Source organism: Pan troglodytes, chromosome X, assembly GCF_028858775.2.
Source record: "Pan troglodytes isolate AG18354 chromosome X, NHGRI_mPanTro3-v2.0_pri, whole genome shotgun sequence".
Lineage (NCBI taxonomy): Eukaryota > Metazoa > Chordata > Mammalia > Primates > Hominidae > Pan > Pan troglodytes.
The window spans coordinates 121,187,785-121,202,183 of record NC_072421.2 but is presented as its reverse complement, the minus strand read 5'-3'; the positions used below and the strand labels follow the sequence as shown (position 1 = coordinate 121,202,183).

At 38.1% G+C, this 14,399-nt stretch overlaps 1 protein-coding gene across 33 annotated transcripts in view; it reads left to right on the top strand.

The window, feature by feature from the left end:
• The window catches only part of THOC2 (THO complex subunit 2), a 133,087-nt gene that overhangs the window by 37,152 nt on the left and 81,536 nt on the right, over positions 1-14,399 (top strand). For 32 of the 33 annotated variants that reach the window (XR_010154894.1, XR_010154893.1, XR_010154887.1 and 29 more), the window contains exons 7-8: positions 44-177; positions 9,497-9,663. Coding sequence is in view for 19 of the 33 variants with exons in the window: in XM_016943321.3 (XP_016798810.1) it covers positions 44-177; positions 9,497-9,663 (301 nt within the window). In the remaining 14 variants the exon portion in view is untranslated. The remainder of the gene's footprint in view (positions 1-43; positions 178-9,496; positions 9,664-14,399) is intronic. The other variant, XM_063804859.1, reaches the window with a different exon arrangement.

Sequence of the window (14,399 nt, the reverse complement as noted above, 5' to 3'; positions counted from 1 at the left end):
TAAAATTAATTTTATCCCCTTAATGATATTTATCTGATTTCAGTTATAAGCAGCAAAAATTCAATTTGTTAAGAGAAGAGAATGAAGGTTATGCCAAGCTGATTGCTGAATTGGGGCAAGATTTATCTGGAAGTATTACTAGTGATTTAATCTTAGAAAATATCAAATCTTTAATAGGTAAGACATTTATCTGTATAGTGTGTGTTGTTAAGGTAACAAGTTATTTTAGCTATTGGAGAATATCCATAAAGACAAAATGAGTGCATTCCATCTATTTTTTTTTTTCAGTTAAGGAATGGGAGAGGTGTTTAGCTTTTACTTTTAATGGTTTATCAATAATTATAAAATTTAGCATGATATTTGTGAGAAATCTTATTGTCACTATACCTTGTATGTTAATATTAGGTCCTGCTCTGTCTAGTCTTTCTTTTTTGTGGAGGGGATCCTGTGTGGTAAGCCAACACTTTCAAAAGAGAATGGATGACAAAGAACAGGATGGACTGTTCTGATAGAGTGCCCTATGTTTCTCTAGTATTTCTATTTTTAAGTATTTCTCAACCATTTTATGGAGGACCAAAAAGCAAACATGAAAACTTTAATACAGTAAATCTTCAGTGAACTTTTGAAACCTACAGATGTGTAATTTTGAACTTGATTTTCAAAATAACTTTACAAGGGACTTTGATACTTATTTTATCTTTATAGTAGCCTTTTAAAGTAAGTGCAACAGCTGTTGTAAAAGTGTAACAGATAGGAAAGTTATTATTCTCCCTACCCTTTAAGTAGAATTCCTGTAGCATTACTGTTTTCTTTTTATTTGCATTGAGCATTTGGAAGAAGTAGTTGACTTCTGTAGAAAAGATGAATGAGCACTAGAAAAATAGGGTAATCCAGATTTTCCTGAGGTAGAAAGAGTTTTTTTTATTATTTACTAGGTGTTGTGCTATCTTAGGGAAGATTTTGCAGTACCTGGGTCTTGAGACCTGCCAGAGGAGTCATATTTTGTGCCTCACTAGTTGTTTCTTAGGGGTGCTTATCCTCAGCTTCTTGGTTCTTTCTCTTTTTTTGGAGTTTATATATGACTAAGAAAGAGGGAGAAGGTGTCCCAATCCTTATCTCCTTCCTCTAGTGCTTTGTGTAGGAATCCAATTAAAACTATATTTACTATAATCACCTTTGTTCTTACCAACAAGTAAGTAGCTTTTAGTTTATTTTTTAAATTTTTGTTTATTTATTTTTTAAGAGACGGGGTCTCGCTATGCCCAGGCTGGTCTTGAACTCATGGGCTCAAGCGATCCTTCTGCCTTGGCCTCCCAAAGTACTGGGATTACAGGCATGAGCCACTGTGCCCAACTAAATAGCCTTTTGTTTAAATTTACTCTTTTCTTTGAAGTTAATCTAGTTCTGGCAGCTGATCTAGTGTCTTTGTTGTTTCTTCCAGTTGTCAATTTAACACCAAGATGGGTGGCCCCCTAGGGCTGTGGGACTCTTGCTTAACTGTGTGGCAGTGACCCATTTTTAAAAACCTTCCCATGGTGGTTCCTTAGTTCCTTTCTGTTCTTTCTTTCTCTTTTTTTTCTTTTTTCTTTTTTTTAGATGGAGTCTCACTCCGTCACCCAGGCTGGAGTGCAGTGGCGCAATCCCAGCTCACTGCAACCTCTGCCTCCCGGGTTCAAGCAGTTCTCCTGCCTCAGCCTCCTGAGTAGCTGGGACTCCAGCCAACACACCCAGCTAATTTTTGTATTTTTAGTAGAGATGGAGTTTCGCCATGTTGGCCAGGTTGGTCTCAAACTCATGACCTCAGGTGATCCGCCCGCCTTGGCCTCCCAAAGTGCTGGGATTGCAGGCTTGAGCCACTGTGCCCAGCCCCTTTCTGTTCTTTCTAGGGTAGGGGCCACACTTTCCTGAGTGTTTTTTGATCTAGCTTGAGAAGGTTTTCAGTACTGCTTTGCTATAAGTTTGTCTTTCCTTGTATCCTGTCGTACTTACTTAAGATAGTATTCCCCACATAAAAATTCTGTGCTATGTTTTTGTTTTTTTGTTTTTTTTTACTTTATATCCTTTTTTGTTGACATCTGTTTCTTCTATTTCTTGTGAGTTTATACCTTTTTATTCCTTTGTTATTTTGGGAACATTTCAAAGAGGGATTTTTTCTTGAAGGTGTTCTTTTATCTTACTAGAAAATGTACACTACTTACTTTTCTTGAACTTTGCTCTCAGGGAGAACAGGCTATGATCCTGTTTCTGAAGAACAGTGTAACAAGCACAACTGCAAGCTCATGAGGTATATGGACAGTCTATGAGTATAAACAATTGATTTATTGGGCTAAACCTATATTTTAACCCACCAAGTAGCAGTCAAATGTCACCTTCTTAGTGAAGCCTTCCCTGCCCACCCCTGTCAAAACTCCCTGCTATTCTCTGATTATTTTTCTTTTTTGCACATATCACCATATAATATGCTCTGTACCTCCTCCCCCTCCACCTGTGATGTAGGCTCTGTGAGGACTGGGGTTTTGTTTGGTACCTTATCCTTAATACTTGGTATGTAGGTGATAAATAAATACTGGGTAAAAAAGGAATGAATATTTCCTCTATTCTTGTATAATCTATACTGACTCTTAGCATTTTTTTCCTGATATGGAGAATTTTAGAAAGTTCATCTTCCTGTCTCAGTGTTTATTTATCTCTGACTAGGTGATTTCCTCCTCCCCCAATTGTCTGAGAAATGAACTTTTATTTTTTTGAGACAGAGTCTCGCTTTGTTGCCCAGGCTAGAGTGCAGTGGTACAATCTTGGCTATCCGCAACCTCTGCCTCCCAGGTTCAAACGATTCTCGTGCCTCAGCCTCCCGAGTAGCTGGGATTACAGGCGTGCACCACCATGCCCAGCTATTTTTGTGTGTGTGTGTTTTTAGTAGAGTTGGGGTTTCACCAAGTTGGCTGGGCTGGTCTCGAACTCCTGGCCTCAAGTGATCTACCTGCCTCAGCCTCCCAAAGTGTTGGGATTACAGGTGTGAGCCCCCGGACACGGCCTGAATGAAACTTTTCATTGATGTGAAAATAGAGGTTGAAACTTCAATTCCAATGAGTATTCTTTCAGTGTTGTTAGCATTTATTGGAGTCCCTCTTAGTGCAGACTTCATCCAGGCCTTGTCTCATTCTGTCCAGAACACCTCACTGACCAGCATCCTATTTTTCATGGCCTCTTTGGATAGGTTTCTCTGTGTTTATTCCCATTGTTTTCTGTTCAGGAACAGTCTAGACAGGTAATACCTCCTTCATCAGCCAGTGTCAGAAACTGATACCTAGTTTGGGCAGTATACATTTTAGGTGCACATACTTTCAGGGTACTTGGTCTGACCAGGATAAATCCTTACTTATCATCCTTTAGTTAAAAGGCAGTTATTTGGCTGGATGCGGTGGCTCAAGCCTGTAATCCCAGCACTTTGGGTGGCCGAGGTGGGCAGATCACCTGAGGTCTGGAATTTGAGACCAGCCTGGCCAACATGGTAAAACCCTGTCTCTACTAAAAACACAAAAATTAGTTGGGCATGGTGGCACATGCCTGTAATCCCAGCTACTCTGAAGGCTTGGGCAGGAGAATCACTTGAACCTAGGAGGTGGAGGTTGCAGTGAGCAGAGATCGTGCCACTGCACTCCAGCCTGGGTGACAGAGTGAGACACTGTCTCAAAAAAAAAAAAAAAAAAAAAAGGCAGTTATTTGCTCCTAAAAGATTCTGGCACATCAAAATTTTTTATATTCTGCTGGATAACTTGGGGCTGTTTACTGCATGCGCAAGCAAGGAAGCAGAACCATTATGCATCTGCATGGTGATTGTGATCTGACACTAAATTTGAACAACTTATTAAATACGAATGAATAGTGAACAGTAGACTATTCAGCTGCCGAGTCATAGACACCATACAAATGGCCATAGCTTGAAGATGGCAAAAAAACATCTTTTAGAAATTAGAGGAAAGGATATCACAGGTGGACTCCTTTGTTTGCTGAACTAAACGGTAAGAACTCTACTCTTTTGGATGCTCTTCAAAAAAAATCAGAGCATCATGCTGTACACTTTAAATATATATAATCAAAACAAGTGGTTGCTAAGTGTTCTTTCCTTTCCTTCTAAATCAGTGGTCAGCAAGTGTGTTCTATAAAGGGTGAGATAGTAAATATTTTTCGGCTTTGTGGACCATATGGTTTCTGTTGTAACTACTTAATTCTGCCATTGTAGTGTAAAAACAGCGTAAAAACAGCTATAGATAGTACATAAATAAATGTGACTGTGTGCCAATAAAATGTTATTTACAAAAACAGACCGCTAAATGGATTTAACCCACGAGCCATAGTTTGCTGATTCTTGCTCTAAATCAAAAGTTCTGCCTAACAACTAATCACGGAGCTAGCTTATTTGAGCGTAGCTTTAGAGAGTGAAAATGGTTCTTCCTGCTTTTGGATTTTAGTGGTCCAGGACCTTTTTGGCCTAGGCTCTAACCCCTTTACCTTTGCTCGCAGAACCAGAGCTTTCTTCACCAAACCTCAAGACCTTCATTTGTTGCCTGGTGTCAAAGGGTATAGATTTGGCTAGGGAAGGGTAGAGTGAGAGTCTTTGCCTCTTCAGTCTCTCAAGTGACCAGAGTAACATTAAAAACAAAATAAATCCTTAAGCCAAATGATTTTTATTTTTGGATAGATTATGGGACATTTCACCCCTTTGACTACATGATTTTGAGTGTATTTAGTATTTTATCTTTGGTTCAATCTGAATATAGGGTCCATTCAGCTTAGACACATCTTATTGTGCCACCTTTTTCCTATTTCTTTGAAAGGGAAGTTGGCTGCCTTATTTACTTAAATTTTTACATTATTGAAGTTTCTTGGCTATATGTTAGAAGTTTTCCCTTCATAGTATGAAAAAGAAGACAGCAATTAGTGTTTCCAACTATAGGGGTTTTTTGTTGTTGTTATTTATTTTATTTTTGTTTTGAGACAGGGTCTGGCTCTGTTGCCCAAGCTGGATTGCAGTGGTACAGTCTTGGCTCACTGCAACATCTGCCTTTTGGACTCAAGCCATCCTCCCACCTCAGCCTCCCAAATAGCTGGTACTACAGGCACACACCACCATGCCCGTCTAATTTTTGTATTTTTTGTAGAGACGGGGTTTTGCCATGTTGCCCTGGCAGGTCTCGAACTCCTGAGCTCAAGCTATCTACCTGCCTTGGCCTCCTAAATTGCTGGGATTACAGGCGTGAGCCACCATGCCTGGCCTTGTTACTGTTTTTTAGATCATACTTTTATTTTGTTATTCATTGGTTCTTGCTTTGAGATGTGCAGTTTTTTTTGCAAATAGTGTTTCTTAGAAATAGTCTAGCATAGATTTTTATTAGCTTCTAAAGAAACTCTTTCTACATTGTAGATCATTTCATTTTGTTAAAAACATGATTTTCTTTGTCTCCTAAGGTCCATTCTCTCAGGAACATGATGATTGAGGCTATAATTCCGTTTTCTTGCCTGAAATTTATAGGCTGGACATCTCTCCTAGTTATGTCTGCAATATTATCTTGGTCTTTTATTTTCCTGTTAAGATCTCAATTTGGCCTAATTTCTACAACAGTCATTGTCAGTTTGATCATATTTCTTGCCCCTAGTTGGTGTCGCTGTAACATAACTGGTTATTTTTTCTATCTTTGGGGAAACTCCAGTTGCTTTTTCCTGCATTTCTTCAAAGATGTATCATTCAAAAGGTGTGAACTCTTCTCAAGGGTAGCGTAACCATTTTATTAATCGCTATAGTTTTTCAGCTTTATTCAGGCTTCATTGACATATAGTAGAATGCTTATATTTAAAGTGTACAATTTGACTTTTAATATATGTATACATCTGTGAAAATACCACAAACAAGATAACGCACATTCCTCCCACTACCCCTGAAATTTTCTCTTGCCTCTTTGTGTTTATCCCCCCTCTCTCCTCTGTTCTATTTTCCCGGAGAATCACAAGCACCTGGCACATAGTGGGTAGTTATTTAATACTTATTTAAATGAAGGAGGGCATCTATGGCCATTGTAGATCTGCAGTTTCTTTATTTTTCCACTTATTCTCTTTAAATATGGTTTCTTGTTTGTTCCTCAAAAGGCATAAAGGCATATGTGTGTGTGTTTGTGTGTGTGTGTGTGTGTATGTATGTATATGTAAAAAAATATATGTGTATATATATATAAATTTCTGTGTGTATTAATGTAGCTGGTGGTAGAGGTAGGGAGCTAGGTTTGTGGTCTCTGTAAAGATCACATGATTATCAGTGCTTGGGCTGGACAAAGCTCTTCTAAGATGTTTGCATACAAGACTGCTTATGTTCTACTACAGCTGCCATTAGGGAAACATTTTGGATATTCAAACTTACTGATTATTATTAGAGTCTCACTGTATATGAACTAGTTTAACTGTTACTTAAAACGCTAAGATTTTAAAAATAATTTTCAGCTGGGCATGGTGGCTCATGCTTGCAATCCCAGCACTTTGGGAGGGTAAGGCAGGAGGATCACTTGAGACTAGGAGTTTGAGACCAGCCTGGGCAACATAGTGAGACCCCATCTCTACAAAAAAGTTAGCCAGACATGTTGGTTTGCATCTGTAGTCCTGGCCAATTGGGAGGCTGAGATGGGAAGATCACTTGAGCCCAGGAGTGTGAGGTTGCAGTGAGCTATGAATGCACCACTACACTCCAGCGTGGGCAACAGAGCGGGACCCTGTCTCTAAAAATAATAATAAATGAAAATAATTTTCTAAACCTTCAATTGGCTACCTTTTCTATCTTATGGATAAAATTAATTGGACTTACGGCACCTGAGATATGTAATAGAAAACTCATGAGCCAGTTTTTCTTTAATGAAAGATGCAAAGGTGATACCTGTTATAAGTAAAAGTGCACATACCTCTTGTTTCAGATTACTGCCTTAAATTGCACTTAGAAGGAAAGTGGGTAGTTGATAGTAAAGGTCACTGATAGAATAGCCTTGATGGAGTAATGCTGTTAAATAAAACATAATGCTAGTGGTTCACATTTCAGCATACTGAAAATGTAAACTTAAAAGCAATGTGAATGAAGCACTTAAAAGATTTTAATCTAACATGTTGCTGTTCTATTCTTTATTTATGAGTTTTGTGTATGTAGCCTAATGGGTAATTATAAGCCAGCCAGTTTGCCAAAAATTATATTCAGTGTCTCTTTTGTCTTCTGTGATAGAGTGTTAATTCATTTTTATTTAGTGATTTAATTTTTTATATTTAGTTAATGTAGGAGAAGTTACATGATTTGAGAATTTGCTAGATCTTACTTCCATAATCTATCATCAGTGTTACAGCAGTGTGAAGGCATTTTTCATCTTTGTTGAGGCTTCATTGACATACAGTAAAATGCACATATTTAAGGTGTGCAATTTGAGTTTTAACATATGTATACATCTGTGAAAACACCACAAACAAGATAGTGCACATTTCTCCCATTCCCCCTCAATTTTCTTCTTCTTGACTCACTGCAGCCTCTGTCTCCCTGGCTCAAGTAATCCTTCCGCCTCAGCCTCCTGAGTAGCTGGGACTACAGGCATGTGCCACCATGCCTGGCTAATTTTTTGTAGTGACAGGGTTTTGCCATGTTGCTGAGGCTGGTCTCAAACATCTGGACTCAAGTGATCTACCCGCCTTGACCTTCCAAAATGCTGAGATTACAGGTGTGAGCTGCCATGCCCGGCCTGATCTGCTTTTTGTTACTGTAGATTAATTTGCTTTTTCTAGAATTTGTCTATAAATGGAATCGTACAGTGTGTACTGTTTTTGTCTGGCTTATTTCATTCAGCATAATTATTTTGTGATTCTTTCATACTGTTACCTGTATCAGTAGTTCTTCCCTTTTTATTGCTGAGTATGTCCACTGTACTTTTCCTTACTCCACTTATCCTATACGGCAAATTGCTTATCCATTTATATGTTGATGGACGTTTGAGGAGTATTGTATATTACAGATAAACCTGCCGTGAACATTTGTGTACAAATCTTTGTATTGACATAGACATTTATTTCTCTTGGGTAAATACCTAGGCTGGGTCATATGGTAGGTATAAGTTTAAATTTTAAAGAAACTTGCCAATTTTACAAAGTGGTTGTACCATTTTTCATTGCCATCAGCAGCATTTAAGGATCTTAATTGCTATTTTCGAATCACTTTTATATTCATAGGCCATACTTTTTTGAAGTACAGGGGGAGGTAAAAATATTTAGAAGTTTTCTTCCTAGAACTTCAGGGAAACGTCTTTTTGGAGAGTTTATGAAAATATGGAGCTTTTTTTGAGTAAGACATGATCACTGCTTTAGTCCTTCTTTTCCTTAGTATGAGAAGCGGAAGAAAATGTGTTCTTAAGTTTGGATCTCATAAAAAGAGGGAAAACTTGTATTTGGAGGATTTGGTTTTCTAAGTGATTGCTAAGGTAGTATGAAACGTGAAATGACATTAGTTTTATAGCATTTAATATAAATAAGTGTGGCGTTAATATAAGTAACTGGAGATATCATCTTACCAAAGGGTTGGGACATACAACCTATGGAAATTACATAGGAATTTTCTTGGAAAAATCCCCTAACTCATCCATAAGGTATAAGTGTTTAGATGTAACATATGTCCCTAAATTTATCACAGTTCTTTTTTCCTCCAGTATTAGAAGAAATCAGTGTTTATTTGTTAGCCCAATGAAGTGGTTAGCTTGCATTTAGGGACTATGTTTAATGAAATATACATATTTTAAAATACTAGAATCTCATTCAGCTTGATGAAAGGCATGTGGGAACTGACGTAAACCAGGAGCCTCCAACTCCCTTGGTATTCTTTGATCTGTTAGGATAAATAGCATACCACTTTTCCCTTTAGAATGCTACTAAAAGCCATGGATATAAATCAGTGGTATATTTTATAGTTCTGTAGTATATGTAAGATAAAATAAAAATGATTTTTAAAATGATGGTCCACTTTTGTGAACCTGGACTTTTAACTGTTTATCAGCATTCCAAATACTTCTGCCTAAAACATTAAAAAAAAAAACCCTTTAGTTGCTTAATTTGTAAAATGCATTGTTTGATTTTCGTGTTTTTCCAAGAATTAATAATGTGGACCTGTTTCACTAGCCCGAGTAATCAAGAACTGATGAGGCAAAGTGTGGCATAGAGGAATGTTTATTTGACTGGTATCACTGGTCCTGGACTATACTGACCCAGCTCTGTCATTAACCCGTTCTGTGATTCTGGGAAAGTCACATTCTCATCTGTAAAAATGTGTAGTGGATTTATTTCCCTCTGGGAGAGAGGAAGCAAATTTGTAAAGAAAGTTGTTTTTAAAAACATTTTTATCTTGCTATATGAGTTATTCCTGAAAATTAATGGCTTCACTAGAAATGATGTATAATCATTTTTAAATTTTTGTATGTCTCATCTGTTGCAGGATGCTTTAATCTGGATCCCAATAGAGTTTTGGATGTCATTTTAGAAGTGTTTGAATGCAGGCCAGAACACGATGACTTCTTTATATCTTTGTTAGAATCTTACATGAGTATGTGTGAACCGCAAACACTGTGTCATATTCTTGGGTTCAAATTCAAGTTTTACCAGGTAAAGAAAAACGTGTATGTATGTATATTTAGAGATTGATTTCTTAATCTTGTTTATATAATTTAATTTGTTTTATTTGTAAATGATTGGTCTCATCTCAGGCGTTCTAGCAGAAGAGATAGATAAATGGATAGCTAACAATGCAATGTGATAAGTACTATATTGGTAGTATGAATGATGTGATGTGAAAGCCTAGAGGAAAGAATTATTAAGTTTTGCCTTGGGAGAGGTGGAGTCAGGGAAGACTTTATAGATGTGTCTTTTTTTAAACCTGGTCCTTGAAGGATGAATAGGAGTTCATTAAGGTTTTCTCTGCATAAGTAACAAACAATGTGAGAATCAAGATGTGGCAGTGTGAATATATAGAGATAGAAGGAATGGTTCATAGTCTGATGTGGCTGGGTTGTAAGATGGGAAAAGAAGGGACAGGAAATGAAATTGGGAAGGTATGTGTACTTCAGATTGTCACAGGCTTTGAATACTGTGTTAAGAGTTAGAATCTTATTTTTATTTATTTATTTTTTATTTTGAGATGGGATCTCACCCAGACTAGTCTCAGACTCCTGGTCCGAAGTGAGCCTCCCACCTCAGCCTCCCAAGTAGCTGGGACTACAGTCGTGTGCCACTGTGCTTGGATCAAGAATTTTGTTTTATAAACAATGGCTATTGGAATTTTTTAGGGATGTGAATAAATATTCAAGGCACATCTTATATCATTCCCTTAAGCCACTAAAATAGCGGTCAAGCTAATCTGTGTCTCTGATTATTTCTACTTCAATCCATCTTTCATATTATTGTTATTGTTGCTTTCTTAAAGAGACCTAACTGAGGCACTTCACTGGTCAAAAACCTTTACTTCTAGGATGAAATTCAAACTTCTAAATGTGGCAGAAATAGCTCTTCACAATTTGGCACTGTTCTTTCCGGCCTTATCTTTATAGTTATTTTTTTCTTAAATCTAATATTCTAGTCATATTAAGTGACTAGCCATTTCTTGAACTTAGATATAGATATTGCTATGAACCTTTGTTCCTGTAGTTCCTTATAACTAAGAAACCATTCTTACCCAACCCTCTCACTTCTCCTTTCTTCATCTTGTGAACTCCTATTTATTCTTTAAGAGCAAATGCTGCTTGTTCTGTAAAGGCTTAGCTGACTCTTTACCCATGCAGAATTAGTCACTTCTTAATCTGTATTCTCATAAAACTTGACACATAACTTCTAACACCTATCAGATTATCTTAGAATAAACTGTATCTATCTCCTTTGCCAGACTGTAAACCATATAGGGCAGGTGAATAAACTGTATCTATCTCCTTTGCCAGATTGTAAACCATATAGGGCAGGTTCTATGTTTTACTAATTCCTATGGATTAATTTATTGCCTAGCCTATAGTAAATGCTCACTAATTGTAAACGAGTGATCTATGTTTTAGGAAGACAATTCTCTTGATAGCATGGAGGATTTTAATGTAATAAGGCCTCCATTTACCTTTTGGTATAGCTCTGCTAATTTGTTTACTTGCCTGGGATAGTCAGCTAGTCAGAAAGCATTCATTGAATGTTTATGATTATGCTGTTTGCTAGGCACTGAGGTTACTCTGGTGTAGAGGAGTGTCTGTTTCTATACTCTTGGAGTGTGAGGTCAGGATAATAAGATAATTCCTTTTAGTATTCTTAAATGATATAGTACCTACTGCCTTTGCTCATCTTGTATTTTCTATGATCTGGGATGCTCCAGCAGACAGAAGAGAAAGCAGACGACAGTTTAAAAGCATATAGCTTTTCAATACCAAACAAGAGACATGGTAGGGTTTTTGGGCAGGAGCATAATACCTTTGTTCAAAAATGAGCAGTGGCGGCTGGGTGCAGTGGCTCACGCCTGTAATCCCAGCACTTTGGGAGGCTGAGGCGGGCAGATCACCTGAGGTCAGGAGTTTGAGACCAGCCTGGCCAACATGGCGAAACCCTGCCTCTGCTAAAAATACAAAAAAAAATTAGCCAGGCGTGGTGGCAGGCACCTGTAATCCCCACTACTCGGGAGGCTGAGTCAGGAGAATCTCTTGAACCTGGGAGGTGGAGGTTGCTGTGAGCCGAGATCGTGCCACTGCACTCCAGCCTAGGCAATAAGAGTAAAACTCCGTCTCAGAAAGTCCACTCTTGGTATTGGGAAAGAGAGATTCAAGCATTCTATCAGATTTTAAGAGCCACCATGATTGCTCTGGGCTTGAGTACATGAAGCCAACTGCTTTAGTGACAGGTTGGCTGAAATTTAACTTGTGCATGATTAATTAAAATTTAAATTAGGGCTTTGGAGACTGTGGGTTTGAGAGCATATGACAGTGAATAATGATGACCTGCATAATATCAGGTTAGTTGAATGTGAGTTTTAGAATGAAAATCTTTTTGTATGAAAACATTCCTTATAAATAATGTAACTTTTTTGAGCTGAATTAACATATACCCGGGGGGGTCAACAGTATTTGAATAATCTTTTTTTTTTGTAGACAACGACCATTTTTCTTATATAAGAAATACTTACCCAAGAAATACTTAATTTAGAAATAACTTGTTCTTGGAATGACTAACCCTCATATTGCTCTATGTAATACCATCCCTTTGTTTCTATTGTTAGAACTGTCTTATGGGCCAGGCGTGGTAGCTTACGCCTGTAATTCCAGCATTTTTGGAGGGCGAGGCAGGTGGATCACCTGAGGTTGGGAGTTTGAGAGCAGCCTGAACAACGTGGAAAAACCTTGTCTCTACTAAAAATACAAAATTAGCCGGGCGTGGTGGCGCATGCCTGTAATCCCAGCTACTCGGGAGGCTGAGGCAGGAGAATTGCTTGAACCCAGGAGGTGGAGGTAGTGGTGAGCCGAGATCATGCCATTGCACTCCAGCCTGGGCAACAAGAGCGAAACTCTGTCTCAAAAAAAAAAAAAAAAAAAAAAAAAGTCTTGTCATTGTGAGAATCTGCAGTTTTAAGGGCCACTGAGGGTAGGGGAAGAAATGTCAGATATTTTTGAAAAGTTTTGGCCTTGAAGGTAAAGTAAGGAAAGCTATGAAAATCAGGAACTGCTTAGGTGATGTAACCTTGAGAGTTGGCTCCCAAGCATATATGGTCAATCTGTGTATTGGTCCCTGGCCTAATTCCACCATACCCCTTTCCCATCACTACCTGAAAATGTTCACAATCCTTTTCCCCAACTCATATGTTGACCAGCTGGGTCTTATTTGGATTAATAGGCTTCTTTTTTTTTCCCCTTAATGCTAGTATTATTCTATGATATCGACGACAGTGAGAGATTGAGCATCCCAAATCCACAAAGCTCCGAAATCCAAAACTTTTTGAGCACTGAATGATGTTCAAAGGAGATGATTGGAGCATTTTGGATTTTGGGTTTTCAGATTTGGGATGCTCAACCAGTATGCAAATATTCCAAAATCTGAAAAAAAATTCCAAAATCTAAAACACTTCTGGTCCCAGGCATTTTAGATGAGGGATACTCAACTTGTACAGTAGAGGATTTGGGGACAGCATGAGAGACAGCACAAAGGACAGGAAGGGAGTACAAGAAAGTGTGAAGGTACCAGAAGACAAACTTGTCTGGAGTTGTCTTGTTACAGGAAAGGAAGAGGAGGTGATAGGTCTCATCCATATTGCCCTTTGATTTCTGGATTCAAAACACAGTAATAGTAGTAATGGTAGTACCATGGTTCAACCCTATTATACATACCCCAAATTCATTCATTTAAGAAATATAGATTGAGCATCTATATTTGTGCAAGGTAGTGTACTAGGTACTGAGGCTATATCTGTAAACAGAAATTCTTACTTTTTTGATGTTTAGATTCTGAGTAAATTATATGTTAGAAAATAATTAATGAGATGGGGAAAAATACAGAGCAAGATAAGATCAGGAGTGGTAGGTTGCAATTTTAACTGGAATAGTGAGAATACTCATTGAAAAGTTGAGATTTAAGCAAAGACATGAAGGATATGAGGATGTAAACTGTATAGATGTCTGAGGAAGAGCCTCTAGGCCAAGGGAACAGTCAATGCAATGGCTCTAAGGTGTGAGCATGCCTGATGTGTTGAAGAACAGTAAGGAGGTCAGTGTGGATGTATCAGAGTGATTGAGTAGAACAGTAGGAGATGAGGTCAGAGATGTGGGGGATGAGATCACAGAGCCAGTGCAAGGTTTTTGATTTTGATACTGAGTGAAGTCAGTGGAGGGTTTTGAGTAGGGTAGTGATGTGATCTAACTTAGCTTTACATTTTGTTTCTCTCTCATTTTATTGTGAACATTTTCAAATGTAGAAAAGAGTGAATAATATAATGAATACTTATAACCCCATTACTTACAATTAAGTTTATTAACATGTTGCCATATTAAAAATATTAATTTATGTTACAAATATCATGAAAGCTTCTCCCTAAATACTATAGTTTACGGTTTTTAAAAGGAAGGGCATTTTCCTTTTTTTTTCTTTTTTTGAATGGAGTTTCACTCCTGTTGCCCAGGCTGGAGCGCATGGCGCAATCTCGGCTCATCGCAACCTCTGCCTCCTGGGTTTAAGCGATTCTCCTGCCTCAGCCTCCTGAGTAGCTGGGATTACAGGTGGCTGCCACCACGCCTGTCTAATTTTGTATTTTTAGTAGAGGTGGGGTTTCTCCATGTTGGTCAGGCTGGTCCCGAATTCCCGACCTCAGGTGATCCTCCAGGATCAATTTC